Consider the following 26074-nt stretch of genomic DNA (forward strand, 5'->3'; position numbering starts at 1 on the left):
AGCATGGTTATTTTACTTGCCTGAGAGTTGTCCATCCAGATTTTTTTTTTTAGGTTTACAGAAAAATTGAGCAGATTGAACAGTGTTCTCATAACTGAAAACAGTTTCCCCTATTGCTGACATCTTGCATTAGTGTGGTAAATTAGTTACTATTGCTAAACCAGTCTAGATACTGTTAACTAGATATTAACTACAGTCTGTAGTTTGCAGTAGGGTTCACTCTTTGTGTTGTGTAGTCTGTGGATTTTGTCAGATGTGTGATGTCACGTCTCCACCGTTAGGATATCATACAGAATAGTTTCACTGCCCTAAAAATTCCCTGTGCTCCTCCATTTCATCTCTCCCCCTGAGACCCTGGCAACCACTCATCTTTTTATTGTCTCTATAGTTTTCCCTTTTCCAGAATGTCATACAGTTGAAATTATACGCTGTTGCCTTTTTGGACTGGCTTCTTTCACTTAGTAATACACATTTAAGATTTCTCTAGTGTCTTTTTGTGACTTGATAGCTCATTTCTTTTTATCACTGACTCTGATGCTGGGAGGGATTGGGGGAGGGGGAGAAGGGGATGACAGAGGATGAGATGGCTGGATGGCATCACCGACTCGATGGACGTGAGTTTGAGTGAACTCTGGGAGTTGGTGATGGACAGGGAGGCCGGGCGTGCTGCGATTCATGGGGTCGCAAAGAGTCGGACACGACTGAGCGACTGAACTGAATATCCATTGTGTAGATGTAGTAGTTTGTTTATCCATTCATCTGTGGAACAACATTTTGGTTACATCCGGTTTGGGGCAGTTACGACTAAAGCTGCTGTGAACGTTCACGTGCAGGTTCTGTGTGGACATGTTTTCAGCTCACTTGGGTGAATACCTAGGAGTGAGGTGGCTGGATCATATGGTGAAACTGTTTAGCTTTGTAAGAAGCTGTGAAGCTGTCTTCCCTAAGTAGCTGTACCATTTTGCATTCCCAGCAGAACAGGAGTTCTGTAGCTCCATATCCTTGCCTGCGTTTAGTTTTGTCCGTTGTTTTCTGTTTTAGCTGTTCTGGTCAGTATAATGTACCTCATTGTTTTAATTTTCAGTTTCCCGATGACGTATGATGTTGAGCATCTTTTCATATACATAGTTGCCCCTTGAAAAATATATGGCAGTTTCACAAATCTGAGACTCAGAATGAGGCTGACATTTTAGTTTTTTTTGTTTGTTTTGGCCACTCAGTCATTTCCTTTGTTGACAGCTTTATGTGATTAAAATTGTTTGATGCTATTTGGTTTTCTATATTGTTGTTGTTGCCAAGAACAAATTGCTGTGAGGAACAGTGCAGTAGAAAGGTCTTTAGAAAATGCTTTCTTGGGGACTTCGCTGGTGGTTCAGTGGTTAAGAATCCACCTTGCAGTGCAGGGGATGTGGGTTCAATCCCTGGTCGGGGAACTACGATCCCACATACCTCAGAGCAGCTAAGCCCATGTGCCACAACTACTGAACCCACGTGCCACAACTACAAAGTCTGCGTACCACAGCAAGAGATCCCACGTGACGCAGCGAAGGTCCGCCTGCTGCAACTAAGACCTGCTGTAGCCAAGTAAATACAGAGATAAAAGAAAACGCTTCCTTGTAGGGAGGATATTGAAATAGTCATGGTAGAGTATTCGTTTTTAAACTAAGAGATTATTTAACGAATGAGAGACGTTAGAAGGTTAGGATAAGAAGAATGTGTTCCAAGCAAGGGACTTTGATTGATTTATCTTTAAAAAGTTGATACTGAGGTGCAATTTAAAGTGGAAAACACTGGCACTTGTTTTGAGGAAATTAGAGGATAGTTCACATGGTTTAAAGCAGGGGTCCCAATCTCCGGGGTCTAATGCCTGATGATCTGAGGTGGAGCTGACGTAATAATAATAGAAATAAAGTGCACAATGAATGTATCACACTTGAATCATCCCCAAATCATCCTCCCCTACCCTGCCCGACCCGGTCTGTGGAAAAATCGTCTTCTGTGAAACTGGTCCCTGGTGCCAAAAAGATTGGGGACTGCTAGTTTAAAGGAATTTCATTGTGTTGAGCTGTGGCATCAACTGTTTGTGGAAATTGTGGTTAAAAAAAATGAGTGGAGAAAATGAATTTAGAAAAGAGAATAATGAAAATGGTTTTGGTCAATATGAATATTTTTCTTTAAAAATTTATATATTATTTTATATTAAGAAACTTTCAATTAGAAAACTGCCCCTTTTAACAGAGGGGAAGGTCAGAGTTTAATATAATGAATCCACGGTTTGTTGAAGGGAAAAGGGAAGCAGATCATAAAAATTTTGTTTTGGGTGTATATAGACCACTCAAAATCAAAGGTCTCCTATTCTTATATTCTAAGACTGTGATTGGCATCACTGACTAAATGGACATGAGCTTGAGCAAACTCCAGGAGATAATGAAGGCCAGGGAACCCTGGCATGCTATAGTCCATGGGGTCGTAAGAGTCAGACAGAACTCAGTGACTGAACAACAAGAAGACTCTGGTGACTGCGAGGACAGGCAGGAGGGAGACTGAATTGGAAGGATGGGCTTTAGAGTCAAAGAGACAATGCTTAATCCACCTGCCAATGCAGGAGACACAGGAGATGCAAGTTCAACCCCTGGGATGGGAAGATCCCTTGAAGCAGGATCCCAGTATTCTTGCAGGCTTCCCTGGTGGCTCAGATGGTAAAAAATCCACCTGCAGTGCAGGAGACCTGGGTTCAGTCCCTGGGTTGGGAAGATGCCCTGGAGAATGGAATGGCTATCCACTCCAATATTCTTGCCTAGAGAATTCCATGGACAGAGTATCCTGGTGGGCTATAGTCCGTGGGGTCACAAAGTGACTGAGTGACTTTCACATTCACTTTCAGATAGTACTTAAGGCCATTTGAGCGCGAAACGAGTGAGGCTGTCCATCCTTCTCCTCTGCCAGGCAGCTTAACTTCCGGGCCCTCTGATTCCTTTGCAGCCCGTCCACCATCAATTCTTCTTTGTTGGCTCTTCATCTCTGTTGTCTTCTTTGTCATTTTCCCTTCCTCCTCCCTTTTTTTTTTTCCCTTTATTTCTCTGAGCAGATCTGTTTCTGCAGAAAACTGAAGTGGTATGAGTTATATAATTATTAATACTAAAATTTTCTTCCCTTGCTTACAAACATTTTAAAATATTTATTAGTTGGAATATTTTATTAATTTATTAATAATAATTAATATTAATAATATTAATATTTATGTTAATATTATTAATTGGAATTAATCCATTGGAATCAGAGTTTGAGATTAAATTGTTAACTTAAATTGTTACAGTAATTCTGTAAGGAGTAGGGATAGAGATTTCTGCATCCAGATATAAGTAGGGGAGATAAGCACTAATACATTGTAGCCTCTACTTAATTTTTCAGTGGTTGAGACACATCTAGTTTATTTGGAAGTTGCTATAAAGTATTTTTCCAAAGAGTGCTAGTAGCTTGTATAAAGTAGCTTGACTGTATAAAGTCACCATATGTAAATATTTTTCTTCAAAGAAAACAATTTTGTATGATGATTCTTTTAAAAAATTAATCATTTTCTTTTTGTTTACAGGTACATGAAATCTCGCTTAACCTATTGTCACATTAATGATGTTATTAAAGAAATCAACAAGGCAGTTGTTAGTAAATATAAGATCCTACATCAACCAAAAAAGTCTATGAGTTCTGTGGCCAGAAATCTCTATCACAGATTTATTGACGAAGAAACGAAGGAAACCAAAGGTAAAATGAGAGTATATATATGTGTGTGTGTACATGTCAGCTGTTTGGAGTGTAACTAAATCATGAGAAACAAAACTAATTCCAGAAGATTCTAGCTCTAGAGAGGTAGTTCTCAACTAGGGGCAGTTTTCCCACCAGAGAATATTCTGCCATCTCTGGAGACAGTTTTGATTGTTAACACCTGGGGTTGGGGGTGCTCCTGGCACCTTGTGAGTAGAGACTAAGGGTCCCACTGAAGTACCCTATAGTGCCCAGGGCAGCTCCGACAAAAAAGGATTATCCAGTCTAGAATATCTAGTCTAGATAATTATCTAGAATTATCTAGTCTAAAACAGTAGTAGTGCCGAGCCTCAGAAATACTGCAGTGGAGTCTCTTACGGAATGATACCCAGTGTTTTCAGAATTAGAATAGTAATAACAGCTGGTGATGCTTGGGTAACACTTACTATGTGGCAGAGAGTGTACTAAGGGCTTTAGTCCTCACAGCATCCTTATGAGTTGTGTACTATTAATACTCCTATTTTACAGATGAGGAGGACTTCAGTTCCTTGCCCCAGGTCAGTCAGTTGAGTGATAAAGCTGCCGTGGGTTTCTGGGTTACATTCTCTTAACCACTACCATATTGCTTCTTGAAAAGTGAATTGTTCAAAAGATACCGGCAGATAGCCAGTGATAAAATAAGCAAGGCTGCACTGCTGAAATGCTACAGTAAACATTATGCAACTTCAGTTGAAAGAATAATTATTTTAGCAAGAATACCAGTTCTCACTTTGATTCAATGATGATAGTCAAAATCATTAATGTTACTCATAGTCATAATGTAATATATTAAAGACTCATCTTGAAAGTTGTCCTAATAAAAATTAGCACTAATATCTTTACTTTCAGGTCATTATTTTGTAGTGGAAGCTGACATAAAGGAGTTCACAGCTTTGAAAGTCGACAAGAGGTTTCATGGGATACTGAATATTTTACGACACTGCCGGAGGCTATCAGAGGTCCGAGGGAAAGGGCTTACCCGATATGTTATAACATAATGTCCTTGTGAGCTTTTGAACCAGCTAACAGGGTTTAGAGACTGTTCCTATAGTTTGCTTACATGTAATATTTTAATACATAATTTTTTTAGCTTTTTCATTCTTTTTTTGTTTCTTCTAAAAATAAAGCATGTATATTTAAAAATCCGCTACCTTGCAGTAAGTCCGTAATCACCTACCGTGTGAGCCTCTGTTCTAGGCATACAGTGGAACTAAGAAATGTTCCTATTTAGTTTTCATGTTCAGTGACAGTGTCGCCAGGTCCCAGTAAGAGGGATGCAGATAAAAGCCAAAGTTCAAGAAGAGAAGATCAAGGAAGACCAGGCTCTTTGGAATTAAAGTTCATTAGTGTCTGTATTCCATCCTATAGATTGATGATATTTCAGGCTATAGTCAGAAGTTGGATATGAGGGCAGCCCATTGATCCTGGGTCGGGAAGATCCCCCAGAGAAGGGAAAGGCTGCCCACTCCAGTATCCTGGCCTGGAGAACTCCACGGACTGTGTAGCCGACGGGGTCACAAAGAGTCGGACACGGTTGAGCGACTGTCGATTTGTTCACTTTCGTCCATGTGGTTTTCTGCTTTCCCATATGTGGTTAAGGAACAGCCTGCCTGGAATGCGTTCAGTGTAAATCAGTCTGTAAACATCGACCTGTAATGAAATTGTAATAAAAGTATATTGAGATGAAAAAGATGATAAGATGTGCGAGCAGATTGATAGTGGTCACGGAAAATGGGTGGTTGGATTGTAAGAATTTAATGGAGTTTTACTTCCGCACTTGGGGAGACTGTTAGTCTAATCTGTGTCTTAGTGTTCTATAGAGAAACCGAATCAACAGGCTATCTATCTGTCTATGTGAAGTGAATTGAAAGTCACTTAGTCATGTCCAACTCTTTGTGACCCCATGGACTATACAGTCCATGGAATTCTCCAGGCCAGAATACTGGAGTGGGCAGCCTTTCCCTTCTCCGGGGGATCTTCCCAACCCAAGGATCGAACCCAGGTCTCCTACATTGCAGCTGGATTCTTCACCAGCTGAGCCACAAGGGAAGCCCAAGAATACCAGAGTGGGTAGCCTATCCCTTCTCCAGCAGATCTTTCCTACCCAGGAATTGAACCAGGGTTTCTTGCATTGCAGGTGGATTCTTTACCAACTGAGCTATCAGGGAAGCCCTTAATACTGGAGTGGGTAGCCTATCCCTTCTCCAGCGAATCTTCCCAACCCCAGAATCGAACTAGGGTCTCCTGCATTGCAGGCAGATTCTTTACCAACTGAACTATCTATATCTGTGTCTATATCTATCTATCTCTCTATCCATCTATCTCTAGTTGAGATTTATCATGAGGAATTGGCTCATGTGATCATGGAGGCTGGGGGCCCCCCAGATCTGCTGTCTGTTAGCTGGAGGCCCAGGAAAGCCAGTGATTTATTCAGTCTGAGTGTGATAGCCTGAGAACCAGGGAAGCCAGGCCAGAGCAGGTGAGATGAGAAGTTGCAGTGAGGCGGGAAAATAACACATTCTTCCCTCCTTCCTCCACCTTTCTTTCTACTCAGGTGCTTCTGGATGGATGGGAAGATGCCCACCCACACAGGGAGGGAAGTCTGTTTCACTGAGTCCTCTGATCCAGTGCTCATCTAATCTAGAAACACGCTCATAGACACACCTAGAAATGATGTTTAATATGGGTGCCTGGTGGCCAGTTAATCCTCACAGTCTATGTCTGTGCCATCTGCTTGGCAGGCTGATCCTTGCAGCCGAGAAAAAAGTGGCCTGGTTAACACTCACTGTGATGACCCCAGAATACGTTAGCACTGCTTGTTTATTGTTATTCTTTCTTTCTCCCTAATTTAAATGCAGTATGTTTAATTTTGACTAGACGGACCTTTGTTGGCAAAGTAATGTCTCAGCTTTTTAATATGCTGTCTAGGTTGGTCATAAAACTTACCTAGTCAAAGCTATGGTTTTTCCAGTAGTCCATGTATGGATGTGAGAGTTGGACTATAAAAAAAGCTGAGCGCCAAAGAATTGATGCTTTTGAACCATGGTGTTGGAGAAGACTCTTGAGAGTCCCTTGGACTGCAAGGAGATCCAACCAGTCCATTCTAAAGGAAATCAGTCCTGAATATTCATTGGAAGGACTGATAGTGAAGCTGAAGCTCCAATACTTTCTCCACCTGATGCGAAGAACTGACTCATTGGAAAAGATCCTGATGCTGGGAAAGATTGAAGGCAGGAGGAGAAGGGGATGACAAAGGATGAGATGGTTGGATGGCATCACCGACTTGATGGACATGAGATCAACTTTGGGAGTCGGTGATGGACAGGGAAGCCTGGCGTTCTGCAGTCCATGGAGTTACAAAGGGTCAGACACAACTGAGTGATTAGAATTTCCTTTTCAAGCAAAATGACAGGCTTGTTCTACTTACTTACTTTTGAAAATAACATTTTCTTATAATCCAATTTTGAAAGGACTTTGTGGTCCTGGCCTCTTTGCCCTCAGACCCGTTCCTTGCCCTTTCTTTGCCCCCGTCTTCTGCAGTAGCATCAGTAGCTCATAGCCCAGAAGCACCCATGCTGTTCAGTGCCCCCGTAGCATGGCCCTCTCTAGAACTCTATGCCCTGAACCTCGTCACAGCTTTCTGCTGCAGGTCTCACAGCCTGGAGGGGAACGAATTCCAGCTGACTCCAGCTGAATTCCGCAGAGCCTGATGCCTGGTTTACCACCCTCTAGTCCTACCAGCCTAGGTAGAAGAAGGGTTCACAGTAGTGACCGAGGACCTCATTCTGTCTTCTTTGTTGAGATACTCATTTTTAAAAAACATTTTATTTTGTTTTGGGATATAGCCAGTTAACAGGCTTCCTTGGTGGCTCCGATGGTAAAGAATCCATCTGCAATGCAGGAGACCCAGGTTTGATCCCTGGGTCGGGAAGATCCTCTGGAGAAGGGAATGGCTACCCACTCCTGTATTCTTGCCTGGAGAATCCCTCGGACAGAGGATCCTGGCAGGCTACAGTCCATGGGGTTGCAAAGAGTCGGATCAGTTACCAAACAGTGATTGTTTGACATGAACAGCAAAGAGACTCAGCCGTACATATACAGGTATCCATTCTCCCCCAAACTCCCCTCCCATCCAGGCTGCCACATAACATTGAGCAGAGTTCCATGTGCTATACAGTAGGTCCTTATTGGTTATCCATTTTAAATATAGCAGTATGTACATGTCCATCCAAAACTCCCTATCTCTTCCCCCTGGCAACAATAAGTTTATTCTCTAAGTTTGTGAGTCTCTTTCTGTTTTGTAAGTAAGTTCATTTCTATCATTTCTTTTTAGATTCCACATATAAAGGATGTCATATGATATTTCTCCTTCTCTGTCTAACTTCACTCAGTATGACAATCTCTAGGTCCATTCATGTTGCTGAAAATGACATTATTTCATTCCTTTTTAATGGCTGAGTAATATTCCATTGTGCATTTGTAGCACATCATCTTTACTATTCATCCATCCATGGACATGTAGGTTGCTTGCATGTCTTCACTATTGTAAACATTGCAATAATGAACATTGGGGTGCATGAATCCTTTCAGATCATGTTTTTCTCTGGATATATGTCCAGGAGTGGGGTTGCAGGGTCATGTGGTAGCTCTATTTTTAGTTTTTTAAGGAGTCTCCATACTGTTCTCCAGGCTTCCCAGGGGGCACTAGCGGTAAAGAACCCGCCTGCCAATGCAGGAGACATTGCAGACGCAGTTCAATCCTGGGTCAGGAAGATCCCCTGGAGAAGGGAATTGCAACCCACTCCAATATTCTTGCCTGGAGAGTCCCATGGACAGAAGAGCCTGGCCGGCTACAGTCCAAGGGGTCGCAAAGAGTTGGACACGACTGAAGCAACTTAGCACGCACGTACATGCTATTCTCCATAGTAGTGGTACCAGTTTACATTCCCACCAACACTGTAAGAGGGTTCCCTTCTCTCCACACCCTCTGCAGTATTTATTGTTTGTGGATTTTTGATAATGGCCATTCTGGCTGGTGTAAGGTGATAATCTCGTTTTGATTTGTATTTCTCTAATAATTAGCAATGTTGAACATCTTTTCATGTGCCTCTTGGCCATCTGTATGTCTTCTTTGGAAAAATGTCTATTTAGGTCTTCTGCCCATTTGTTGATTGGGTTGTTTGTTTTGATGTTATTAAGGGTCATGAGCTGTTTGTAAGTTTTGTGATTTACAAATTTTTATGTAATGAAATCTTTAATCTGTTCCTTTATAGGTTCTGCATGCTGGAAAAGTGGGTTATTTGTAAATTGAAACATCTTTCCCAGGTAACACGGGCTAGCTAAAAGTGGTCACGCTATATCACCACCTCGGTCTTGTTTTACCTCTCCTAAGGACCCCTGTCCCCTTTCACCTCTCCTGAGAACACTCTATCCCCTTTTACATTTCTTAACTGTGTGGGTGTCCCCTCAAATGGCCTCTTCCAGTTTGAATGTCTGGATGTGGATCTTGTGTCTATCCTACTTTCTGGTTGCAAAGGGCAAATGTAACTTTAAATGAAGAGATCTGACTGTCACTCCTCGTGGCGGGCTGTATTTTCCAGCATGGATGGGTGATGGGAGAATTCCACACTCCACCCACCCCATGCGCCCTTTCAGTGTGATGTCAACACTTTTCCAGCAGGAGGCAGGCGCTTCGTTCTCTCTCTTTGAATCTGGAGATAATATTTGTAACTGCTTCAGCCAATCAAATTGAGAGGAATGCCACTGCCTGATTTCCAAGCTAGCTATTAAAGAGAATATGAATTCCATCTGGTCTCTTCCTTGGGATGCTTGCCTTTGGAACCCTGTCACCATATTGCAAGAAAGCCCAGACTACATGGAGAGGTCACATTAACTGCCACTGACTACCAGTCATGTGAGCAAATTATTCCAGCCCCCAGCCTTAAAGTGTTCTTGCTGAAGTCCCAGACATCCAGGAATAGAGACAAGCTGCCCCTACTGTGCTCCGAATTCAGGACCTGCAGAAATCATGAAAAATAAATGATTATAGTAGTTTAAATACACTACACTGTTGCATAATTTATCATACAATGAGAGAGAAGGAAAACACTACTCAAACTTTGCATCACCAAATAATGGGACATCCTAACATTATCTGCCTCCTAATGTGACACGATATGAAACAGACAGCACTGCCTGTGAAATACTGTCAAAAAGATTCAACTCGAATCTGAAGAAAACTTTGGTTCTATCGTTTTTGTAGGAAGCACGGGGGAAAGAGAAACAAGTTAAAAGTCATCATGAAGAAATAGTCAGACAAATCCAGATATAAGTAACCTGGTCTCTTAAAAACAAGTCAATAATAGAAAAAAAAAAAAAAGGGATCCAGTTCTAGATTAAAAGAGCCTACGATTACAGTCAACATAAACCATGAACCTTGATTCCTTTTGAATAAAAAGATACAGGGACAGTATGGAAACTTAGGTTGTATATGGGATGCTGTGAAAGAACTAGTGTCTGTTTTCTTAGGTGTGATAGTAGTCTTGTGGTCATGGAGGAGGATATCCCTATTTTATGCAGGTATGTCTGAGATATTTTGGGATAAAACAATGTTTATAAATGGCCAATCAATATAACTGGATACATCCATACATAGAGTATACATGGCAAAGTGTTAATAATTGTTCAGTCTGACAAAATAGCATTCCATTATAACAGTCTTTCTAATTTTATGTGTCAACATTTTTTTCCTAATAAACTTTAGAATACTTGTGAAACAAACACTGATATTTACATTTCATGAAAACACAGATAAGAACTTGTGGACTGGTGACTTGAAGCTGGGATGGAAAGGTTGTTAGCAGTCCTTGCGAAATTCAGGTTCCTGTATCCATGCTTCCTAGCACTGCTCACTGAGCCTAGACTGGGTGTTTGAGTTTAATGCATTAGATGAAATTTCTTGAGTTATGCTGGATGCAAATATCATTATGTTTACACATGAAGCAATGTGTTGGGCATTTATTAATAACTTTTGCATGGAGAAATGATGCACAGCGTATAAAGCTTGATATCTGGAAAATATGTCACTTTTAATGAACCGTGTTTTCACATAATCTTAGGTAGGGCATCTACTCCACGAGTGATGAACATGGACAGATGTTCATTTCAAATGCATGTTTCACTTAATGATGAGCCCACTTGCCTGCCTTTTTACAACTGTAGTGCAATTTCAAACTAATATTTTAAATCTAAGATCAATGCACCAACTCCCAAAGCTCAAGTAATTAAAATTCCCTTTGTCCTAATGGGTCAACATGCCAAAGTGGACAATTCTAATGACAAAAGTTTTCTTGGTAGAGTGATTGTCAGCTATGCCTCAACTGCATACTAAAAATCACAACTCTAATCCTAACTGTGACTCAGAAATCAAATTATTTCTTGGGGATACTCTCTTCAACTTAAATAATAATCCAGTAACAGGGTGCATCAGAAAGAAAACTTAAGGCACTCTGGGGCTTCCCTGGTGGTCCAGTGGATAAGAATCCGCCTGCCAATGCAGGAGACACAAGTTCGATCCCTGGTCCAGAAGGCTCCTGCATGCCACGGGGTAACTAAGCCCAAGCACCACAACTACTGAAGCCTCCATGCCCTAGAGCCCGGTGGCTGCAAAAAGAGAAGCCCCAGCACAGCAGTGAAGCCCCAGCACAGCCAAAAATAAAAATAAATACTTTTTTTTTTTTTTAAGGAAAGAAAACTTAAGCTTCAGAAACATGGTTCTAGTCCTCGTTCTGCAGTTTACTCTCTCTCGGTTCTACCTTCAAAAATTTGACCCCTTCTCACAAGCTACCACCCTGGTTCCAGAAGTCTCTCTTGGATTAACTCAAAGCTTCCTGACTGGATCCTGTGTTAATTCTTGGCCTGCTACTGTCTGTTCTCCACATGAACTCCGGGAGTTGGTGAGGGACAGGGAGGCCTGGCGTGCTGCTGTCCATGGGGTCGCAAAGAGTTGGACACGACTGAGCAACGGAACTGAACTGAACAGCCTATTCGCCACATGAAGCAAAGTGATTTCGTTCACTCCGCTGCTCAGAACCCTCCAATAGCTCCCCATTTCTTACAGAGCGAAGGCTGAATCCTCATTAAGGTCTGCGAGGCCCTTCGTGTCCCTCCTCAGCTCAGGGGTACCGTCTCCTACTCCAGCCACCATGGCCGCCATGCTCTTCTTGGACGGGCCCAGCGTGAGTCTCCCCGGAGTGCTACACTGGCTGGTGCCTCTGCCAAGAAAGGTCCTCATCCTTCACCCACGTGACCCTACCCCCTCACCTCCTTTATATCTGCTCAAGTGTCATTTGATCCTTCAGGCCTTCTCAGACCAACTTTCATTATATTTACAGCTCCCTCTGTAACACTTTCCTTTGCTGCTTTGTTTTCCTTCTTAGCACATACGTCTGTCTGACGGTTTATATACTTTACCTGTTTATTTGTCTCTCTCTTCCCACTAGAATATAAACTACTAAGGCCAGGAGGTTTTTTTGTCCCTCATTCCTGGCTCAGAGGGTAAAGAGTCTGCCTGCAATGTGGAAGACCTGAGTTCGATCCCTGGGTTGGGAAGATCCCCTGGAGAAGAAAATGGCAACCCACTCCAGTATTTTGCCTGGAAAATCACATGGACGGAGGAGCCTGGCGGGCTACAGTCCATAGGGTCGCAAAGAGTCGGACACGACTGAGCGACTTCACTTATTTTTCTGCAGTGTCCCCACTTTAACAAGGCTTTCCGGCAGAGGGCGCTAAACAAACATTTACTGAACATACATTAACGGACAGTTTGTGGCTGTGGGCAAGTGACTTCATCTCTCCAGGTCTTGGTTTTCTGTATATATTGAGATGGTTGAATAAAACTTTTTCTCTGGACCTTCTAGCTTTAATATTCTATGATTTTAATGTTCCCAGTTACTTCTGGGAAATATGTTGAGATTAAAGGATATTCTCTCTGCAGGATTATAAAAATTGTTTTTCCACCCACTCCAATATTCTTGCCTGGAGAATCCCCGGAAACAGAGGAGCCTGGCAGGCTACAGTCCATGTGGTAGCAAAGAGTCTGACAGGACTGAGCATCTAAGCACACGCACATTTTACTATAATTACATGGAACTCTCATTGTTGGGGCCAGTGTGAGGAAAGCAGGAGAGACTCCATCTTGAAGCCTGTTACCCATCTTAAAGACTTGATGTGAACTGGGCCTGAACCCTTCCCCAGAGTGAGGAAACCATTGCTGGTGAAAACCAGGTCTCCTGGAGACTTCCCTCCCAATGGATGACAAACGGAGATTGTAGTTGAGGTCAGGCTGCCCCTGTTAGATTAACCATGGAGATATCCCCCCTTGACATATAATCATTGTTCCCCACCTTTAACCTTAATTGTTTGTTCTCCTAGCACTTACTTGTTGTAAAACTCAAACATATACAACAAAGAGGTTGCTACCATGTAACCAGTCACACAGTGGGGCGTATAAAACTGGGCCTCTCAGAAACATCAGAGTCCTTGTTGGGAACTGATTCCCCTTGCACCCGCTGGCGTAATAAACTGTACTCCACTGTCTTGAGTGTCTTCAGAGGTGTGTTTTGCGACTCTGGATTCCACAACATCAACTTTTAACCAAAGAATCTGTAAAGTATTAAGCTTCAAGAAATACTGAAATTCTAATTACTAGTTTAAAAAAAGAAGCTTTCATTGACTAAAGTGTTAGTCACTCAGTCGTGTCTGACTCTTTGCAACCCCATGGACTGTACAGCCTGCCAGGCTTCTCTGTCCATGGAATTCTCTAGGCAAGAATACTGGAGTGGATAGTCATTCCCTTCTCCAGGGGATCTTCCCAACCCAGGGACTGAACCTGGGTCTCCTCCACTGCAGGCAGATTCTTTACCATGTGAGCCACCAGGGAAGCCCTCCACTGACTAAGGAATGGACACTTACGAAAACAAAACAAAACAACAAATCACTTTTTTTATGGGGTCGCAAAGAGTCAAACACAACCGATAGACTAACACTGTTCACTGTTGACTAAGGACACTTATGAAAAAGTGTTTTTTCTTTTTTCAGCCAACATCTTTAGTTTTCTAATCTTCCTTATTAGAAATAGTTTTAGGATCTCGTAATTTATAAATGTTACACTTAATCATAAAGGAAACTACTGTGGTGCATTGACTAGACCTATGTGTTATAAAATGCAGTTTTGTTTCATGATATTAAATGATGTTTTGTGAAACAGTCCATCTCCTAATAACCATTGTCATTGTTCCGTAAATACATCTACTAATACAAGTGCATGAAGGAACGGTTACTCAAGATATTGAGGACTCTTCCTGGATATATTTCCAACAGTGTTACTCAAACTGGTGCCAAGAGTATATGCATGATTAGAAAGTAGAAATAATTCAACACAATGTCAGTTGAACTTTGTTCAAGTTAGGTTGACAGAAGATAAGTCTAAGGAACATGCAAGAGAAGTGTTTATCAGAAATTATGGTACTTAGTAAGTTGCACCTCAAATTCTTCATTGTGAGCACTCTTTTGCCATGTTCCTCTTTAAAGAATATTTTTAAAAAACGTTTTATTCTTTATTGTCTGTTCTGGGTCTTTGTTGCTGCTCTCGGGCTTTTCCTAGTTGTGGCAGTGGGGGCTACTCTTTAGTCGCAGTGTAAGGGCTTCTCACTCAGTGACTTCTCTTGTCATTTCTCTTGTTGTCATGGGCTCTAGGACGTGTGGACTTCAGAAGCTGCAGCATGCAGGCTCAGTAGCTGTGGCTTGCAGGCTCTAGAACAGTCTCAATAGTTGTGGTGCACAGACTTAGTCACTGCATGGCATGGTCTGGAAAGATCCATGTCCCTTGCATTGGCAGGCAGATTATTATTATTGAAAAGTAGTAAATGTAGCTAGGAGGCTACATCATTTCTTTAAACTTGAGATTAAATTTACCTCCAGTGAAATGCACAGTTCTGCAGGATACAAATCAATGAGTATTGACCAGTGCATCTATCCATGTAACTTATACCCCTATCATTTTTTTTTCTTGAACTTATTTTGAGATAATTATATGCACTTGTACAAAATAATACAGAGAGCCCTTAACCCTGTACTCTTCACCTCCATAGCACCATCCTCCACAATTTTTGTACAATTATCAGAACCTGGATATTGACACTGATACAGTGGAGACAGAACATTTCCATCCCTCACCAAGCCCCTTTCTGGCCACACCCACTCCCCTCCCACCATCATCTCCCCCTTAGCCCCTAACAACCACTCATCTGTTCTCCATTTCCATAATTTTGTCATTTCAAGTGAAGTCGCTCAGTCGTGTCCGACTCTCTGTGACCCCCTGGACCATAATATATAGCCCACCAGGCTCCTCCATCCATGGAATTCTCCAGGCAGGAATACTGGAGTGGGGTTGCCATGTCCTTCTCCAGGGGATCTTCCCGACCCAGGGATCGAACCTGGGTCTCCTGCATTGCAGGCAGATGCTTTACCCTCTGAGCCATCAGGGAAGCCCAAGAGTCTTGAAATTCTTTTAAATTCTTGAAATTCTTGTCATTTCAAGAATGTCATATAAATGGAATGATACAGTATAAAACCGTTTGAGACTGGCTGTTTTCACTCAGTGTAACTCTCTGGACATTCATCCAGGTGGCTGCACATAGCAAGAGTTTGTCCCTTTTTATTACTGAGTAGTGTTCCCTGGTGTGTGGATGTACCATCGTTAGCTTCATCATTCTACCTGTTGAAGTACAACTGAGTTATTTCTAGTTTGTAGCTCTCATGAATTCAGCTGCTATAAACATTCAAGCACAGGTTTTTGTGGGGAAACAACTTCATTTATGTGGGAGTACAACTCCCAGGAGTTCAATTGCTAGATCCTGTGGTAGCTGTATGCTTAGTTTTTTATTTTTTTTTAACTGACAAATTGTTTCCCAAGTGGCTGTACTGTTGAAATTTCCCTCTGAGCCCTGTTTTCACTACATCCCACAAATATTGCTAAGTTGTATTTTCATTTTTCTTCCTTCAGAATATTTCAAAATTCATCAAAATTTCTCTTGAGACTCCTTGTTTACCTAGGTGTTATTTGGAAATATTTGTTTAATCTCCAAGTAAATATTTTGCCATTCTCCAGCTATCTCTCTGTTATTGATTTTTAGTTTAATTCCATGTTTGTCTGAGGACATACTTCGTATTATTTCTAGTTTACAAATGTGTTATTTATGACCAGGGATGTGGTCTCTCCTGGTGACTATTCCATGTGAGCTTGAGAAGAATGTGTAGTCTGCTGCTGTTGGATGAAGTATTTTATAAATGTCAATTAAATCCAGTTGATTGATGGTGCTGTTCACTTCTACTCTGTCCTTACTGATTTTCTGCCTGCTGCGTCTGTTGATTACTGACAGAGGGGTGCTGAAGTCTCCAACTGTAAGAGTGGCTTTGTCTGTTTCTGCTTGCAGTTCTGTCTTTTTACCTCATGTATTTTGCTCCTGTATCGTCAGGTCTATACACATTGCCGTTGTTCAGTCCCTAAGTCATGTCTGACTCTTGCGACCCCATGGTCTGTAGCAGGCCAGGCTTCCCTGTCCTCCACTATTTCCCAGAGTTTGCTCAAACTCATGTCCATTGAATCAGTGATTCCATCTCGTCCTCTGTTGCCTCCTCCTCCTGCTCTCTTTCCCAGCATCGTGTTCTTCTGGAGCTTCAGCTTTAGCATCAGTTCTTCCAATGAATTTTCAGGACTGATTTCCTTTAGGATTGACTGGTTGGATCTTGCTGTCCAAGGGACGCTCAAGAGTCTTCTCCAGCACCACAGTTCAAAGCATCAATTCTTCGGTGCTCAGCTTTCTTTATGGTCCAACTGTCACATCAGTACATGACTACTGGAAAAATGATAGCTTTGGCTAGACAGACCTTTTTTGGCAAAGTGATGTCTCTGCTTTTTAATACACTATCTAGGCTTGTCATAACTTTTCTTCCGAGGAGCAAGCATCTTTTAATTTCATGGCTGCAGTCACCATCAGCAGTGATTTTAGAGCCCCCAAAAATAAAATCTGCCACTGTTTGCATTTTTTCCCCATCTACTTAGGATTGTTATATCTTCTTGGAGAATTGATCCAATCAATCATTAATGCCCATCTTTATCTCTAGTAATTTTCCTTATTCTGAAGTTGGCTTTGTCTGAAATTAATAGAGCTACTCCATCTTTGTTTTATTATTAACAAGACATACCTCTCTCTATTCCCTTACTTTTATCTGTCTTCATAATAAAGTTAGTTTCCTATAGATAGACAACATATAGTTGAATCTTGATTTTTTTTAATCCACTTTGTCAGCCCCTGTCTTTTAATTGGTATATTTAGACAATTCATATTTAAAGTGATTATTGATATATTTGGATTAACATCTGCCATACTTTTTACTGTTTTCTGCTTGCTACATTTGCCTTTAATTCTTTTAAAAAAACTTCTTTCCTGCTTTGTCTGGTTTTGAGTGTTTATATGAATCAATTTTCTCTTTTAGCTTGTAAATTATACTTATTAAAATTTTTTTTCAGTGGTTGGCCTAACATTTCTTAACATACATTTACAACTAAATGAAGTCCACTTTCAAATAACACTATAGTGATTCACAGGTAATGCAGGTTCTTTATAAAAGAATGTTCCTAGTTACTCCCTCCCATCCCTTATCAGTTCAGTTCAGTCGCTCAGTCGTGTCCCACTCTTTGCGACCCTGTGAATCGCAGCACGCCAGGCCTTCCTGTCCATCACCAACTCCCGGAGTTCACTCAGACTCACATCCATCGAGTCGGTGATGCCATCCAGCCATCTCATCCTCTGTCGTTCCCTTCTCCTCCTGCCCCCAATCCCTCCCAGCATCAGAGTCTTTTCTAATGAGTCAACTCTTTGCATGAAGTGGCCAAAGTACTGGAGTTTCAGCTTTAGCATCATTCCTTCCAAAGAAATCCCAGGGCTGATCTCCTTCAGAATGGACTGGTTGGATCTCCTTGCAGTCCAAGGGACTCTCAAGAGTCTTCTCCAACACCACAGTTCAAAAGCATCAATTCTTTGGTGCTCAGCCTTCTTCACAGTCCAACTCTCACATCCATACATGACCACAGGAAAAACCACAGCCTTGACTAGACGGACCTTTGTTGGCAAAGTAATGTCTCTGCTTTTGAATATGCTATCTTGGTTGGTCATAACTTTCCTTCCAAGGAGTAAGTGTCTTTTAATTTCATGTCTGCAGTCACCATCTTGCAGTGATTTTGGGGCCCCCCAAAATAAAGTCTGACACTGTTTCCCCATCTATTTCCCATGAAGTGATGGGATAACTCAGTGTTATTCATTTCACTTATCCATAAGCTGTAATAGTTCCTATTTTTATTTTGAACCAACAATTATCTATCACATCAGTAAAAAATAAGAAACATAAAAGATTTTACCTTTATTTCTTCTCTAAAGGTTCTTCCTAACCTTATGTAGATCTGAGTTTCTGACCTGCATAATTCTCTTTGTCTCTAAAGAACTTTTAACATTTTTCTCAAGGCAGGTCTACTGGCAACAAATTCCCTCAACTTCTGTTTGTTTGAAAGAGTCTTTTCTTTTTCAATATTTATTGTTGTCTTATTTATTTTTAATGTTTATTCATTTATTTGGCTGTGTTGAGTCTTTGTTGTGGGATATGGGATCTTAGTTCCCGGATCCGGGATCGAGCCCGCGTCCCCTGCACTGGAAGGCAGATTCTTAACCACGGGGCCATCAGGGAAGTCTGAAAGAATCTATTTTTCTCTCATTCTTGAAGGATAATTTTGACTGTTTTTTTTTTTTAAAACCCATCACCTTCAATATTTCACTCCATTCTCTTCTTGTTTGCTTGGTTTCTTATGAGAAGTCCAGGATAATTCTTATCCTTGTCCCTCTTTAGGTGAGGTATATTTTCCTCTGACTCCTTTCCAGATTTTCTTTTTCTTTGGTTTTCTGCCATTTGAATGTAATATGCCTGTGTGTGTAGATTCGGGTATTTATCCCTGCGTGACGGTTTCTGAGATTTTTCTGTTGTTAATTTTGGAAAATCCTCACGAATTATTACTTCAAGTATTTCTTCTCCTTTCTTTCTTCCCCTTCTGGTATTCCCACAATGTATATGTTCCCCATCTGTTCCCTCATTAGTTCTGGGACATAGGTTGTTTGCTCGTAAGGCTCTGCAGCCCTTTCAATGGAAAGCCAGTAATGTTTAACAGATTCCTCTCATCTAGGAGGATTCGAGGAGAAGGCAATGACACCCCACTCCAGTACTCTTGCCTGGGAAATCCCATGGACGGAAGAGCCTGATGGGCTACAGTCCATGGGGTCGCTGAGAGTCAGACACGACTGAGCGCCTTCACTTTCACTTTTCACTTTCATGCCTTGGAGAAGGAAATGGCAACCCATTCCAGTGTTCTTGCCTGGAGAATCCCAGGAATGGGGGAGCCTGGTGGGCTGCCGTCTATGGGGTCGCACAGAGTCGGACACGACTGAAGTGACTTAGCAGGAGGATTCGATATCCAACTCTGTTTCCTCTTGATGAGCAGCAGCTGGTATCTTTCCTCGACTTTTCAGCACCTGTTGCCCACGTGCTCCTCGCAGGCTCCTCCTCCAGGCTCCTCCTCCCCTCAGCGCAGAGCAAAGCAAACGTCTGAGCCGACCGTTTGAGTAGATCTGGGGGCTTCTCTCCCTGTGACTCCTTCGTTTCCGGGATTCCATCCTATTTCCAGTCACTCTGGTATTCCCAAGGTCTTTCCTCTGATACTTTGAACCAAGGTAAGGTTGGAGCTTTCTATTTGAATTTTAGTTTATGGTCCACGTAGCTGGGGAATGCCTTTCTAAATGCGGGAATCACCTAGCGCAGTTCCCTTTTTCCAAGGGCCATATTCCGTCCAGTTCTGCCTGTGTGTAGTCACTTTCCAAAGCCTTCAAATAATAGTTTTTCTTTAAATAACTTAAATAGTGTTGACTGTTGTTATCTATGGGAGAGTTAGTTCATTTTATTCCTCCATCGCCGGAACTAGAACTAGGAAGCAATTTCTTCATCGTTTTGATGAGATCAGCAAGGTAACCTTTAGGATATAGACATTACCCCTTAATTCCCTAGATCACCAGTAATTAAAAAAAAAAAAAAAAGGTCATGTGCTTGCTGTGTGGTCTTAAGGGTCCATTAATATTTTTCTACTAAGAGTAAAGCCACCATTTTCTGTTTTTGACAGGTGTATTTTGGATTAAGGAATTTCTTCCAGCAGGGCATATTTATATATCTAGACTTAATCCTGGCCTGTTTCTACAGCTTGGAAGAATATTGAGAGAAGTGTTCTGTTTATACTTTTATTATCAACTCTAATCATTGAGAAGAAGCTCTCTCTCCTTCTCTAGTCCTTTGCGTTATCAGAAGCAGCTCTTGGTATTAATAAGCTGGAAATAATGATTCACTCCTGATTATCGTTTCAAACAATCATTTGTTTCCCTAAACTGAAACACCCAAGCTTTGCTGTAGCATGTGGGCAGAGCATGGAGGTAGGCGGCTGTCTTCTATTCCGAGGCCCTCCTCGGAGGTGGGGTTGGATTCAGAGATGTTTATTCACAAACACCATTGTCATTTGTGAGTGTGAGCTGACTGCTGTCTTGGGGGAGGAGTGAGAAGGGCATTTGTTCTTTCTGCCTCCTTGACCCGCTCTGAGTCAGAAGAGACTGCCTACCAGGTGAACCCCCATATTTTGCAGGTTCTCCAGCCCAGAGAACCTTTTGAGATGAGTAAAGGGCAGTACTCTGATCATGCAGGTTGGAAATTCATGTGTCAGATATGATTTTCTGCTTGTCTGTACCACCGGGGCAGAGACACAGTGATAAAAACAGTCACTGTGTTGTTAAAATACTTGTTTGCAACATTAAGAGGCTGAATCCCAAGAGCTTTGATGAGCTATAATGTTTAATTTTATTAAAAGTTAAATCTCATGTTATGTGGACCTCTTCTAGGTGGCTGTAATCTTAGATGGTGAAATGTCTCCTCTGCCATAAAGGATTATGTGGATTATTTATGAAAATGGAAAGTGACTCCCAGTTTTCTTTCTTTCTTTTTTTCTTTTAAACCTCTTAGCTTTTTAAATTATTTTTTAAAATTTTGACCATCCTGGGTCTTCATTGCTGTGCAAGGGCTTTCTCTGGTTGCCTCACCTTGACTTAGTTGCCCTTCAATATGTGGGATCTTAGTTCCCTGACCAGGGATCAAGCCCACGTTCCCTGCATTGGAAGGCAGATTCTTAACCACTGGATCTCCAGGGGAGTCTCTGCCCAGTTTTCTTAGCTACTAATTTCTCTTTGTATCTGATTGGGTCTCCTAGTTTGGCCATCTCTCAGTCATCTTTCCTGTCTACCCTTTGGTTCACCCTGCGTCTATTTCTAATCCCAGCCTGATTTTCAGCCTATTCTGGCTGCGTGTGATCTGAACCCTTAGCCTCCTGAGATATGCCTGCCTCCTCATGCCCCTTGGGAGAAACTTAAACACAGTGCTCCTCCATCTTTTTTTCCAGTCCAGTAGACAAGATAGATGTGTTTCTCCACTTGACAAATGGTTACTGAACATCTGCTTTGACTCAGGTGTGTTAGAGCTTGGGGATTAGGGATATTAAAAAAAAAAAAGACGAGTTTTTGCTTCCGTGAAGCTTCTATTCTAGAAGGGATTACAGCTAAGTAAGTGGAAAATATTTGTGCCATGAATGCTTTGATGTGCATGTACAGGATATTGTAGTGACACACAGAAATGCCTGACATAGATGTGCAGGGATCAAGGAGGAGTTCTGGGAGGAGTGGTATCCAGGCCGAGGCCCGAGGGTGATTAGGAGGAGCGGGGATCCAAGCAGAAGGATCATGCCCATCCTTATTGCAGGGCATATGCCCAGGAAGGATCCAGGGTTAGACCCAGCCTCCAACTACATCATCTACCCACCCTTTTCTCTCCTGTTTTAGAGGGTGTATAGACCACAAGGGAGCAGTAGAGTACCTGTGGGGGATAAATCAGAATCTGCTCTTTTTAAAATGGGAGAAGGCAGTGGCACCCTACTCCAGTACTCTTGCCTGGAAAATCCCATGTACAGAGGAGCCTGGTAGACTGCAGTCCATGGGGTCGCTAAGAGTCGGGCACGACTGAGCGACTTCCCTTTCACTTTTCACTTTCACGCATTGGAGAAGGAAATGGCAACCCACTCCAGTGTTCTTGCCTGGAGAATCCCACGGACGGCGGAGCCTGGTGGGCTGCCATCTATGGGGTCGCACAAAGTCGGACATGACTGAAGTGATTTAGCAGCAGCAGCAGCTCTTTTTAAAAAGATAAATCATAAATTATTCACAAACTCTGCTAACTAAGAGTCTAGGTATGATCCATAGTTAAGGAATGCACTTCAGAAATAGTTTAGTGTTCCAGTGTGGCGCTTTAACAAAGCAATTCATAAAATAAGAAAAGTCATTAGAAGTACACCCCCTCCCCAGAGACAACCACTGTTAAGAGTGGGGATACATTCTTCCAGATCTTTTTCTTTCCAGCTGTATGTTAGGTGTATAAAAGTCTTGTGCAGTATTATTGGTCCTTTTGATTGAACAGATCTTAAACATTTTCCAGTGTCATTAAATACTATCTTACAGCATCACTGAAGTAACTGTATACTCTTTCATATGATGTATTTATAGAATTAGTTCCTTTTTGTTTGGCATTTGGGGTGCTTCCAGATTTTTATGAGTAACATTGTAGGATCTCAAAAAAGTCTGTAAGCTATGTAGCTGAATCTTTCTAGTTTCGGAACTTCTATAAAGTGATTCTTCCATTTCTTAAGTTAAAGTTGAGATTCACTCAAATACAATGGGGTAAGTGATACAATAATAGAGTTTTGGTTTTTTTTTAATAGTTTGAGAAAATTTGGTTGTGAAAGTGGCAGGAGTAAAAGGAAGCATTATAATTTTTATAATTTTTATAATTTCCTTCTTCATAAACCTAGATAAGGTTTTCAATTTATGTTTGCATGGTTTGATGATATTATTTACTGAATTTTGTAGAACTTTGAGAAATAGAATGAAAAGCCATAGATTTAGGCACACAATGAAAACCATAATATTTTCTTAAAATGTTTACCATCAAAAGCATAAAGGTGTAATTGAAGAAAATTTGCTTTTATAACCTACTGCATTTGGTAGAAATCTAATACTTGATGTAAATTCAGGGAGAGTGAGGCTTGAACTAAGAACAGGTTAGTTATTTAAAGCATTTTAAGCTACTTAAACTTATTATTGCTTTCCTTATTATAATACTATCAATGATAATGTGAGTTTATAGTCATTGGAGAGTTCTCAGTTGAGTCATAGGGATTTATGAATCCTTTAAAATGTTAATTTAAAAAAGCTAAAATATTATTATCTGAATATCCATCTGATTTTGAATTTCTCTTAAATCTCTATTTCCCCCAAGAACTGATAAGTTTTATACCACCTTGAGATTATTAGTAGTTAGATCAAAGAAAATTTCTTGCAACATAGATATTTGATCATCTAGAAGCATCCACCAAGAAGCCATATGCTGCTGCTGCTGCTGCTAAGTTGCTTCAGTTGTGTCCGATGCTGTGCGACCCCAGAGACAGCAGCCCACCAGGCTCCTCCGTCCCTGGGATTTTCCAGGCAAGAGTACTGGAGTGGGTTGCCATTGCCTTCTCCGAGAAGCCATATAAGCATACTTAATTTTGAAGGAAGTGCTAAACCTTTCCCAATTTCATCTGGTTCCACAGCTTTTCTTTCTGGAGTTAGTAGGACGATTTGGCAGTCATAGCTGGCTTATTACAAGTCAGTTTCAGGTCAGCCCCTGTTTTCTCTTCTAGCCTGAATTTCCAGACCTCTCTCTGTCTTCCCCTCCTTCCCTCCTCCTCTCTCTTCTGTGTGCCATTCAGATTCAGCACGGAGGCTGCCTCCTGGTTCCCTGAAGGCTGGGCTGGCTCTCAGGGATTTGTGTCGCCACAGGACACCTCCCCTCACTGCTGCTTCTGTCCCTGGGAGCCTCTGGCCAGGAAGCAGGTGACAGAGCATCCATCCTGGGTGACAGGAGGAGGCAGGACCATGTGGGCTGGGGCTCCGGGTCCTTGGTGTGTGCTCCCATCAGACTTCATTTACTAAACACAAGAAAATCAAAGATAAAAATCATTAAGAATTCCAAGATGGCAATGGCGGGGGGGTGGTTTGGGGGGCATTAAATCCCAAGAAGGAAGCCTTCCTGAGGGGAGGGAAGGGGTATATGAGACTATGCTGGTCACAAACCCGAGAAGCTGGCCCTGTATGTGGAGATTGATTTCGAGGAAAATACTGCACTGAAAGGCTAAGTTACAAGTCAGATATCAGGCACCTGGGATTTGAACTTGGGTGGTTTTTTCTTGTAGTTCTGCTCTCAACTCTTCGCTGGCCCATCCCCTGTGGTAAGGTGAGGCCAGGGTTCACACTCTGGGAGGTTGGAAGCACAGGGTAGGAAGAGCCGTTTCTTTGTGCTTTTCCTGCATGCATGCTGCTGAGGTGAATGAATCTCAGTCAGGTCTTTGGTTTCAGTTGAGGATGGATGATGTCTCACCTATTATTTCTTCTTCTTCTTCTTTTTTAGAATATTTATTTATTTTTGGCTGTGTCGGGTCTTAGTTGCAGCATGCAGGCTCTTTTGTTGTGGCACGAGTGCTTAGTTGCCCCACAGCATCTGGGATCATAGTTCCTGGGCCAGGGATTGAACCCGTGTCCTCTGCGTTGGGAAGTGGATTCTTAACCACTGGATCGCCAGAGAAGTCCTCACCTATTCTTTACGTTGGACGACATTAACAATAAAAGCATTGTGTCATCGATCAGTGTTGTCCTGATTTTTAAAAGGCTTCTCTCGTTACATGTGTAATTATTTTTTTATATATTAACTTTGCTGTTTTTGAAAACATTGCATCTGTATGGCCCTCCAGTGGCCGTGAAAGTGTCAAAAGGGACTAGGATAGCAAGTGGAAGAGCAGCTGTGTAATAAGTGTGTTCATAAAAGCATGAATCATGCTGCTACCATTTACTGCTGCTGTGCAGACGCAGGGCCACAGCGACCAGATGGGCCGTGGCACAGGCCCGTGGGTGGGACGACAGGAAATGGGACAGTGCTTGTCCAAAGGGGGAGGCTTCCAGTGAGTTCCAACCTCTGGTTGCCCTGAGGGGAGGCAGACCGTGTTGTTAAGGAAAAGCCCCAGCTCCGTCTATTTGTGTAAAAATTCCCAATTTTTCATTGCAGGCAGTTAACTAAAGAAAAATTTCAGTATGGGCCATAACATTTCCATGAACTGGATTTGAGCTGCAGTCACCGCTCACTTGTGTCCTTTGGTTTATTGATGTTCACTGCCAGCTGGGCCCTGTGCTAAGGCTTTCATACAGCTTCCCACTTGAGGCTACAGCATGGCCCTAGAATGGTTAGTCCCCAGGCATAGATGAGGAAGAGGCACAGAGGAGTGACACAAATTGTCCAACCCAGCTCCTTCAACGTCTGTGGTTTTCACTCCTGTTCTTACTGCCTGCCTCAGGTATGTAAGATTCATTCCATTGAGAAGAAATAGACATTAAATCACTAACACGTGCCAGAGACTCTTAGGTGGCAGAGATACAGCAGTGAACATTGCCCTTGTTGGGGTGCTTTTGCATGAATCTAATGAAAGAGAGAGAAAGGGACCCAGGATTTGTTTTGAGCAACAGGATTGCTCAGTTTCTAGCCCTTTAGGGCCAGTTGCACGTCAGCCTCAGTTTATTCCACCAGTCCTGTGTGTTCTGCCCCCTGTCCAGCTGGCGTCCGGATTCTCTGTCCTTCTGTCCAGCCTGGCCCACTACTTCACTTCCCACTGTTGAGTGCAGAATTTATTCCCTCATCTCTGCCCCGCACACGTGGCCTGACAGCAAAGCAGTGTGGCCTTCCACTTGGCCCTGGGGACATGCCCCTCAAACCGAGACCCCACCCCTTCCCGGACACGACGACAAGAGTGTCATGCAAAATGTCTTGCTTCTTAAACGTGGCTACACTTGTGCCATAAAAGAAAAGGTGGTTTAATACCAACCAGCTATTATTCTGTCCAGAAAGTCATACATATTCTTACATGCTAAGTTTGGAGTTTTATTTCACTATTAGATGTACTTTTTTTGTGTTTTTTTTGGTAACTCAGGTTTATTGAGGCAAA

The 26074-nt window shown here is 42.1% G+C and overlaps 1 protein-coding gene across 3 annotated transcripts in view; it reads left to right on the forward strand.

Moving 5' to 3' along the window:
• The window catches only part of SKA1 (spindle and kinetochore associated complex subunit 1), a 31390-nt gene extending 25759 nt beyond the window's left edge, over positions 1-5631 (forward strand). For 2 of the 3 annotated variants that reach the window (XM_070361728.1, XM_070361730.1), the window contains exons 6-7: positions 3593-3762; positions 4651-5630. In XM_070361728.1, the coding sequence (XP_070217829.1) occupies positions 3593-3762; positions 4651-4799 (319 nt within the window). In that variant the 3' untranslated portion in view covers positions 4800-5630. Of the gene's footprint in view, positions 1-3592; positions 3763-4650 lie in introns of all 3 variants that reach the window. The other variant, XM_070361729.1, reaches the window with a different exon arrangement.
• Positions 5632-26074: the final 20443 nt, after the last annotated feature.

The sequence above is a fragment of the Bos mutus genome, chromosome 24 (assembly GCF_027580195.1).
Source record: "Bos mutus isolate GX-2022 chromosome 24, NWIPB_WYAK_1.1, whole genome shotgun sequence".
In the NCBI taxonomy this organism is placed as follows: domain Eukaryota; kingdom Metazoa; phylum Chordata; class Mammalia; order Artiodactyla; family Bovidae; genus Bos; species Bos mutus.